Source organism: Fukomys damarensis, unplaced genomic scaffold (genome assembly GCF_012274545.1).
Source record: "Fukomys damarensis isolate Sample0158 unplaced genomic scaffold, DMR_v1.0_HiC HiC_scaffold_24, whole genome shotgun sequence".
Classification (NCBI taxonomy): Eukaryota; Metazoa; Chordata; class Mammalia; order Rodentia; family Bathyergidae; genus Fukomys; species Fukomys damarensis.
Window position 1 is genome coordinate 3,486,056 of NW_022900936.1, and position 9,348 is coordinate 3,495,403.

General features: G+C 60.5%; 1 protein-coding gene across 1 annotated transcript in view; it reads right to left on the reverse strand.

Moving 5' to 3' along the window:
* Nucleotides 1–9,348, reverse strand: part of C2cd2 (C2 calcium dependent domain containing 2) — a 35,560-nt gene that overhangs the window by 9,839 nt on the left and 16,373 nt on the right. The window contains exons 5-12 of the mRNA XM_033755933.1: nucleotides 9,312–9,342; nucleotides 8,035–8,158; nucleotides 6,727–6,835; nucleotides 4,444–4,508; nucleotides 2,700–2,824; nucleotides 1,906–2,074; nucleotides 1,383–1,496; nucleotides 591–718 (exon numbers count right to left, since the gene is read on the reverse strand). Of these exons, the coding sequence (XP_033611824.1) occupies nucleotides 591–718; nucleotides 1,383–1,496; nucleotides 1,906–2,074; nucleotides 2,700–2,824; nucleotides 4,444–4,508; nucleotides 6,727–6,835; nucleotides 8,035–8,158; nucleotides 9,312–9,342 (865 nt within the window). The remainder of the gene's footprint in view (nucleotides 1–590; nucleotides 719–1,382; nucleotides 1,497–1,905; nucleotides 2,075–2,699; nucleotides 2,825–4,443; nucleotides 4,509–6,726; nucleotides 6,836–8,034; nucleotides 8,159–9,311; nucleotides 9,343–9,348) is intronic.

Sequence of the window (9,348 nt, forward strand, 5' to 3'; positions counted from 1 at the left end):
AAAAAACAAAAAAAAAAAAAAAAATCATTGGCAGATACTTTATATCCTTTTAAGAATTATTTGTCTAACCCAGGGGGTGGGGGAGGATTGTTTGCCCAGCACTGGGAAGGCTGAGGCAGGAGGATCGCTGAGGGTTTGAGGCCAGCTTGCACTCCAGAGACCCCCAAGAAGAGACACCACGACCTGGGTGGTCACGTCCCCCATGAGCAGGTACTGTGAGCCCCCATCCTGGCGTGATGGCACCTGGGGTCCCTCCCGGCCCCGCCCTCTCTGGGACCCTGCAGGAGGCCCCTCCTCCACCTGTGCTCAAACTCCCCAGCTTGTCATCCCCCCTTCCAGACTAACCCCCCACACTGTGCTAGGAAAGACCAAGAAGAGCCAGGGTCTGCCGCGGGGACCGGGCTATAAAGCAGGCCTCTCTGTGGTAACGGGATGGATACTGGTTGCAAAAGACGTAAACGCTCTGGAAATGAGTTATGTGCAGAGCTCGAAGCTCCCTAGACACCGGGCAGGGCCCGGGTGGCACTCGCGTCTCGTCTCCCGTCTCTGACTTCCTTGCAGCCCCGTCCTGGTCCCTGCCTGGTGCGCACCTTGGAGACCCCCGAAATGATGAGCGTGCTCTTCTTCCGCGGTGACTTCAGCCTCAGCTTCGAGGACTCGCTGAGCTGTCGGATGGCGACCTCAGCCACCGGGTCGGACCCGCTCAGTACCAGCAGCTCTGCGGGAAGGAGGCACAGGGAGCAGCCTCAGGGAGCCGGGCGTGGTGGTGCCACCTGCTAGCCCAGGACGGGTCAGCTGAGGCAGGAGGGTCTCGAGTTCGGGCCGGAACTCTTAAGCCAAGAGAGGCGGGGGAGATGCCAGCAGGCGGGGGTGGCAGATCCTCTGCCTCAGGGCCACGGTGAGGGAGCTGAGGGGGGCCAGCAGGACACAGGGGACGGGGACAGTGCACTCTGGAGGCAGTGCTGGCTGTGAGACAGCAGCAGCTCCAAGATGGCCCAAGCCACCGGAAAAACCCTCCACACCGACCGACCACTAGATCACCTGTCTGAGGAAAACTGAGACCACAAAACCACCCCCAAGGCCAGTCCACAGTGAGCAGCCCCTGGGTGCACTTGGACTCTGACTAATCAGTCTGCTCAGGCAGGTGTGTCATCCAGGCTGGCTTTGAACTGACTGTGAGCCCAGGCTGGCCTCAAACTTGTGGGATCCTCCTGCCTCAGCCTCCCAAGTGCTGTGATTACAGGCAGGAGGCATCACCACCCTTGGCTCTACTTATTGTTACAAAGCAAAACTCTGAGACTCAGAAAAGCAGCTCTGCTCCCAGGCAGGTGGGAGGATTCTGGGCTCCCCGATCAGGGTGTGCAGAGCCAGCGCTCTCCTACCCGTGTCTGAAGAGGACAGAGTTTTGCTGACAGGCGCGCTGTGGCATGAGATGGCCTGCACGGAGATGTCCTTCTCGATGACCTTCACCTTGACGGGTGTCCTCACAGGAGACTCTGTGGGGACAGCCCCAGTTACCATGACCGCCAGGCTGCACCGGGCCCAGGAAAGGCAAAGACCCTGGCACAGCAGGGGCCTGGCACATGGCAGGGCTTCCCTTTTTTTTTTTTTTCTTTTTTTGGTGCTTTGAGACAAGGTTTTGCTATGTAGCCCCAGGCTGGCCTTCAACGCAAAGCAACCCTCCTGCCTCAGCCTCCCACCATCATACTTTCTCCTAGGTGACGTTTGACCCAAGAAAGCCCATGCTGGTTGCCTGCTGCCCCCAGGGGACCTGAAGCCCTGAGCTTCACTTCGGGCGCGGGATCCGAGGGAACTGCTTGCAGCCTGCACCTCAGCCCTGCACCACTGTGCAGGGGTCCCTGCCCCGGGCCCCTCACGACCACCCATCTTGGCTGAGCGCCTCACCCGCCGCCCTCCCCGGGTCGAAGCGTGGCTTGGTCTTCACGGCGGTGACGGTGGTGACCACGGTGCCACAGGGCATCACGGTGCGGTCCTTCTCCACCGTGGAGGCAGGCGTGGGCGCAGGGGCGAGGGCATGCAGGGCTCTGGGCTCCCCGGGCTCCGGGTAGGAGAACTGCGGGGAGGCGGGCACCAGTTAGGGGAGTCGCCCAGGCACCTCACCCCTCTGTCCTGGGGCCCCCGGGTGGCAACGTCCTCGGAAATGCTCTACCACAGAGCTGCAGCCCAGCGCTTTCTTTCCTTTTGAGGCATGAGCTGCCCATGCTGGCCTTCCACCTGCGGTCCTCCTGTCTCAGCCTCCCAGAAGCTGGGATGACTGGCATGCACGACCCTGCCTGGCTCCCCCAGATCCCTCCTCACACCCACCACACGATCTGTGCTACAGAAACAGCTGACACCGTGTGGTTTGGGGAACAATCGCAAGACAAGTATCTGTGCGTGGACGAGGATTTTCAGGCCCAGCGACGCTCCCCTGATGCCTGCCGCCTTTCTGAACTCCGGGTCGCTTATCTTTCCAATGCACCTGCATTTTCCGGCTGTCACGGAACCGTGGCCTGAACAGCCAGCTCAGAGTGTAACCGTGGGCCTCACACTGGAGGCCAGGGAGGCTTCTGGGCTGGGCACTGTAGCTCAGCCCACCCTGGCCTGAGTCCATCCCTGTCCCCGGCTGGAAGGCAGCACATACCACAGCCAGGCCCTGGAGCCTGCAGAAGGGCAGGACGGCAGGGACCCCACTGTACCTCCGCGGTGACAGAGCCCAGCACCGCACTGCCCAGGCCCGGCCCTCCGGTCAGCGTGAAGCTCTGCGGTCCAGAAGGCTGCTTCCTAAACAGGTCCAGCGGGACAGTCGCCACAGCCAACGGACCTGAGGAGCAAGGAGACCAGGGCCACGCTGGTGATGGCCGGGGGTCCACACACATCCCACAGTGGGAAGGGACCTGTGGGCCACGGGGTAGGGCCAGGGAGGACTCCGCCAGGGATTCACGATGAGAACCAGAGGGAAGAGCAGAGCGCTGTGACACTACTGACCAGGAAGCTGCTAACTGGAGAGAAAAACGGTCATAATCCCAGCACTCAGGAGGCTGAGGCAGGAGGGTCACTGTAAGTGCGAGGCTAGCCTGAGCTATGCAGTGAGTTCAAGGCCAGCCTGGACTACATAGCGAGAACCTGTCTCAAAAACAAAATTAAAAAAAAAGACATCCTTCTTCTTAGGAAACACACTGAAGAAGGGAGAGGGCAGGGCCATGTACCGCGGTCTGCCTCCAGTGTGCGTGGCGTGTGACTGTGAAGGGGCAGGGAGAGAGAGCAGACGTGGCGGAGAGACAGGGCACAGCTGCCTATATGAGTGGGCAGAGACTGCAGGGAGTGGGCAGACAGTCACAGCGCGCAGGTCTGCACACAGGTGTGTGGGTGCCCTTCCCCTAGGCCTGTACATTTGGCCCTCACAGGTCTTGTCAGCTTTGTCCAGAATAAGCCCAGACGAGAATCGAACTCCTCTCCAGCCAGCTGTGGCCCTAGCCTAGGCGTCCCCGGCACCATATGTGGGGGTGTCAGTGCTTTCTCTTCACCGACCCTGTCACCCCAGTTTCTCGGAATCAAGGATGCTGATGGGGACCTGACAGGCCAGAGAAAGATGGTCTCATAACCCCAGGACATCTCCAAAGATCTACATGTGTGGCCGCGGAAGCTGGCGGTGTCCCCTCTTGACCCTGACTACGGGGGTCGAAGTGCCCACGGGGCCAGGTGCCACTCAGTGGTCCGGCACCTGTCCGCCACGGAGGAGGCTCTCGCTCGAACACAGACAAAATAAAATTAAAAAACCAATCTCATAAATATTCAAACTGGGGCTTAGGATGTAGCTCAGCAGCATGGCGCTTGCCTGGCTGGTGCGAGGCCCTGAGTTCGACTCCCGGTACCGAATAAGTAAATAAATATTGAAACTACTGACGCATTTCAGATGCACACTCAAGTCCACGGTCACCTTGGCGGCTGACCTCGCAGTGCTGTGCCCGGATCACAGGTGAAGTTATTGTAAGGAAAAGCAGTGAGGTCCTGAGGGAAAGCAGGGCACTGGGCGTTGGGGCTGGGGCATAGGAGGACGAAGGCAGGGTTTTCCAGGGGCAAAGCCCTCCTCTGGGAAGGTGAAACTGGACTGGAGAGGGAGAAGGTGACGCTGACCAGGGTACTTCACGCCACGGCCAAGGAGGCACATTCTATGGTGTGCAGATTTTACTGCAATTAGAAACTAAAAACCAGGGAAGTCTGTTGAGGCTGGGAACGTCCAGAACCGCTTCTGTAAGTGAGAAGTGTTGAATGAAAGATCTTAGGGTATGAAAAAACCAGATGAACCTTTTCCAGAAATGTGTGGCATTGCTGATACCTGAAACGGACCATGACCAGGCACCCTCCGGTGCACGCGCGGCTCAGGGGAGGCACCTGCTCTCGCCCTCAGCAGGTGGGGTCCCCCCACGGCTCCCCACTCACCTTCCAAGGGCTGCCCCTCCTCCGAGATCTGCAGGTACAGCTCCCTGGACTTGGCGTTCAGCTCACTGCGGAGAGAGAGGCAGAACTGTGAGGCCTTCAAAACACAAGCTTTCCGGTTCTTCCAAAATGCACAGGGGCGGTCGAAACCCACAGAGAAGCTGAATGTTTTTAAAAAAGGTATGACACATTGGCAGGAGTCCCTCTCCAAACCCTCCTCCTCTTCGAGCACACTCCTCCCCGGTCCTGGCCACTTCCTGCAGCGGCTCTGGAGTCCTCTCTCCTGAGGGTCTCTGAGGTGTGATCAAAACTAAGGTGACTGCTGCTGCCGAGCGCCGCCCAGCGGAAAGTCAGCTTGTGAGAACAGGACACTGTGACCTCGTCCTCCTTACTCATTGGGTCTGGTACCGTGTGACTCCCGGCTCCTCCCCAGAGTCAAAATGACCAGGACAGCAGCTAAAGACACTCAGGAAAGAGGGCTCCAGAGCGGCCGCAGGAAGGGGCCGGGACGAGGGAGGACGGTGTGCAGTGAGGGGAGGATTCTCAGGGGATTCATGACAACGTGTTTTTTACTAAAACTCAATTTTAAAAAAATGTTAGACATTCACTGCATTTTAAAAGTCACACCTTGCACTATTTTTCTGATTACAGAAAGCAACATAAAGCTGTCAGCAGTTAAGAGACTGCAGTTATGTTACTACAAACAGACAGTAGGCCTGCGACCTCCTCCTCCGGTCGCTGGATCCTGGACGAGCCTCCCAGGGTCAGAGGTCACTCGCTGTGGCGCTGCCGGTGACCGAGAGCAGGCGGTCACTGCTGTTCACGTAGACCCACAAGGCCGGCCCGGGCTGGCGGCCCTGTGCGGAGTGAGCGGCACTGTGACTACCGCTCGAGCCTCGAGCGCCCCCTGGCCCTCTGCGGGGCTTCTGTCCACTTGGGCGCCATGGCCATCTTTCCGCGTCAACCCGAAGAGTCCACAGTCGCATCTCTGTGCCGGTCCAGAGGCTGCTGCTCGGCCCTGGGAGATTCTACTTTGCCAACAACTCTCCACCCTCAGGGGCGCGCCGGTCGCTTCTACTCACTCAGGTTTGTCGTGTTTCCCAGCCCTTCGCCGCCCTCTTGCTCCTGACCCATCTGCACTGTGAGGAGCGAGCTCCCCGACTCACGTTCACACGACTTCACTGACCTCCGAGGCCCGCTTTAGAGGAGACGCCCCGGCCGTTCATGAAGTTCGTGTGATCCGCGACATTTTCTACGTTTTACTGTCTGGGCATCAGAATGGGCCTGGTTTCTGCGTTCTGACAGTCTGCTTCGCTGGACCGCTGCTTCTGTGAGTTTCCGGAAGTCGCCACCTCTTCCTGTATCCATTAGTGCGTCTGCAGGTTTTCACCGATTTCCTTGGCAGTCCACCCGAGATCGAGGACTTTCTCCTCTCCACCTGCAGTGTCTGATCCTCATCTTTTATTTTTCTTTCCCCCAGTACTGGGGATCGAACTCAGGACCTTGCACTTGCGAGGCAGGCAGCAACACCACTGAGCTAAGTCCCGGGCCCGTTCCTCATCTGTCTTTTCACGTGACCACACGAGAACAAAACAACAGGACCTGTCTCTCACTGTCCTGAGATTTCCCATTCACAGTGAGTTTCTAAAATCTTATTATTAAAGAAATGTCCGTGGATTCATTCTCACAGTTTTTCAAATGAGGACTGGGTGTCGCATGTCCCCAGCTGTCCTTTAGGCACCGGTCAGGAGAGCGCCTCCCGCTCCTGAGGTGAACTCGGTGGCTGGAGCTCAGCGGCTATTACATTTTCTCCTTGAGGATATTTTTAAAAATTAATTAATTCTGAAGGTATATAAGGTTTTTTTTTTTTGAACCGGGGATCCAACTCGTGTCCCTCCACTTGTGAGGCAGGAGGCGGCACCACTGAGCTAAATGGCCGGCTTCAGGGGTACAGCGCTCCTGGATAGTCACTCACGATTCCCACATCACCACCAGTGCCCCTACCTCCCCTTCCTCCCGTCAGACTGACACCTGTCGGGCGTTTCCTTGGGTCGTCTCTGTGGCTGAGCTGCTAAGGAGAGGTGGGGACCCCATGACGGGTCCCTCCTGTCACCACAGGGTAAGAGAGGAGATGGACCCTCAACTGTCTTGAGAAAGACTCCTGCCACCTTCAAGACGCCGGGACAGTTTACTGCCTGCAAGTTAAGATTCTTAAAGCATGTGCCTTGGTGCCCGGAACTTGACGGTCTGAGCGGACGCCCGGCCCCGACCCCGGGGCATACTCACAAGGTGAACTCTTCCTCCCACACGAGGTCCGCAGTGTTCCTCGCCCGGGCGCTGGCGAACCTCTGAGCCGGGTCATTGAGCTGCGCCGTGCACACAGGGCTGGTGCCGCCTGCGGTCACAAGAGGCCGCTGGTACGCACAGAAAGGCCAGGCTAAGAGCCGCCGCTCCGCCCTCCCGCTTCCGGGTCTGTCCTTTCCTTCCTTTGCCACTGACAAAAATGCTCCAGGCCGACTTCCTGGGTTGGAGAAGCTTTACCTGCCCCGTGGCAAAGGCCCTGGGGGGACCCCAAGCGCTGCAGGCAGGACGCCGGGCCAGGGACATCCCGGAGGTGACACAGTCGTGTGCTGAACAGGGCCCCTCTTGGAGACAAACAAGCGGCTGCCCATGAAGCAGCCAGATTCACCGACTCCCAAGTCACCGCACAGAGAACGGGGCCTCTGTACCTGACTCGGCTCAATCAAAGTCCCTCTGAGGTGCGGGGTGCAGGCAGTGGACGGCTCACGGGTGACACTGTGCAGTCAAAAGCCACTAGGAGGCTTCACCCGGCCACGCCACCGCCTCAGCTGGCCACCTGGACTTCCCGACACTCAACCTGGACGGGGACCACCCTGGTGCAGGGCTGGAGCGGACCCCAACCCCAAGCCCGGGCAGCTGCACGCAGGAGCCCGCTCAGCCGCTGAGCCATTTGGGCTGAGAGGGTGACGCACGATCTGCGCCCAAGAATCGAGAAAGGCCTGGGTTACATGGGCCCCTCCGTGCCGGGACCTGGAAGAAACCCTGGCTGATAGAGGCAGGCAGCCCAGGTCCTCAGACATCAGAAAGGACTCATTTCTGCGCATCTGTCCTGGGACAGCCGTCTCCTGTCCTGCACCAGAGTCCCCGGGCACCCACAGCCCCGACACCCTGGCTGCGGGCCCCACTTTCCGGGAGGGCAGTAGCCCACGTCGCTCAGCACCATTTCAGAGTCTGGGGACAAGAGAGCACTTAGAGAGAGGAAAGACAGGAGGAGGAGAGGAGGGGTCCCAACCGGGATCAGCCAGCCATCGGCCTTCCCGGGTGCGTGCACACCCCAGGTGCTGTCCACGGGGCGCACGTGACATTTCAACATCCGGTGCCACGTGCAGTGATGTGCTCGGGACCGGCTGTGGCATCACCTCTGACGTACCTGCTTCGGGGTACACACGGGCCATCCCCTCCCCGAGCCCTGCCATCTGAAGGCCTCCATCAGCACCACATGCTCCAGGTTCACGGGTTCGAACGCAGGCAGGGGTGGGGCCCTGGAGTCCCCTCTCCTGAGGCAGCACCCACCTGAGGCCCCCGGGGGGCGGAGCAGCGAGGCCCGGATGTTCTTCACCTGCAGTCTCAGCTCGTGAGCTCTGGGCGGCTTGGGCGGGCAGCAGTCCTGGGTGGGCAGGGAGGTGCGGGGCAGGTTCTGCGGGAGAGAAAAGTACAGCGATGGCATGGGGAGGCAGACCGAGTGCCGGCCCTGGGCCCAAGGGTCCCTCCTCACGGAGGGCAGGGAGCTCCCCTCAAACACAGCCGGTGCAGGCAGAGCGCACCGTGAGTGCTGTGGGTGGGCACCAGGCGGTCCCCGCGAGTCACGCTCTGGGCATGGCTGTGCAGGTGCCCTGTGCAGGCTGCAGATGGCCGCCACCCCCTCACCGGCGGGACACCCCGCCTCCAGGCAGAGCCCAGCATCCTCTGCAGAGCATCCAGGTGCCGCCGTCCCCCTCCTCAGAGGCAGCAGGGTCGCTGACAGCAGGCGCTCCAACTCAGGACCTCGTCATAGGCCAGCCTCTGCCTCGTCTCACTGCCACCAGTGGAGACCCTCGGGCCTCACACGCCTGCCACAAGCCCCACAGGCCGAGGTCCTGCCCTTCTCGGCCCCAGGACACCCAAGGGGATGCTGACTGACGTCCTCAGGAACACGCGTGCTCTCTGCTGCTCCGAGCTAGGGGCTCCGGGCCTGGAGCTGAGGGTGAGGAGGCCAGGGAGCGACCGGGGCCTTTGTGTCACCCTCACAGGGCTCCACTGCTCAGCCACCGAGAAGGCGCGGAGGCTCATGAGCGAGTCACCGCCTTCACGTGGTCTGGGTCCTTCTGCTCAGGGGCAGGGGCTTCTAGGACCACATCACTTGATGAGTCCCGTCCAGGCTGCAGGAGGGCCCTGGGGCAGGGGACTGAAGACTGAAGGGGCAGTGAGGGACCTGCTCCCACCCCAATTCCCTGCCACCCTCTCACTGTCCCGTGTGCCGTCCCGGGATGCAGGGTGGCGAAGACCGCTCGAGATCCCTGTGCCCCTGGGGATCCAGCACTGAGCACCTGGCCTCTGGCCAGCGAACCAAAGTCCCAGACCCCACAGCCTAACGTCTGGGACAGCTGCCGCAGCAAGGGCCAGAGGCTGTGCCATGAGACTCAGCCGGAAGCAGAGCTTCAGCGGACGCCACCAAGGGCCGACCTCACACTGAGTCCCGCGCGGCCACCTCAGGGCCTGGGCCCCTCTGAGCCCACTGGTCTGATGGAGGAGGCGGTCGGCGCCCGGCCCGCATTCCTTCCCTGGGTCTGCCCCAGGCCGGTCCCGCTCACCTGAGCCTCCTGCTGGTCCGCGGGCCTGGTGCTCAGA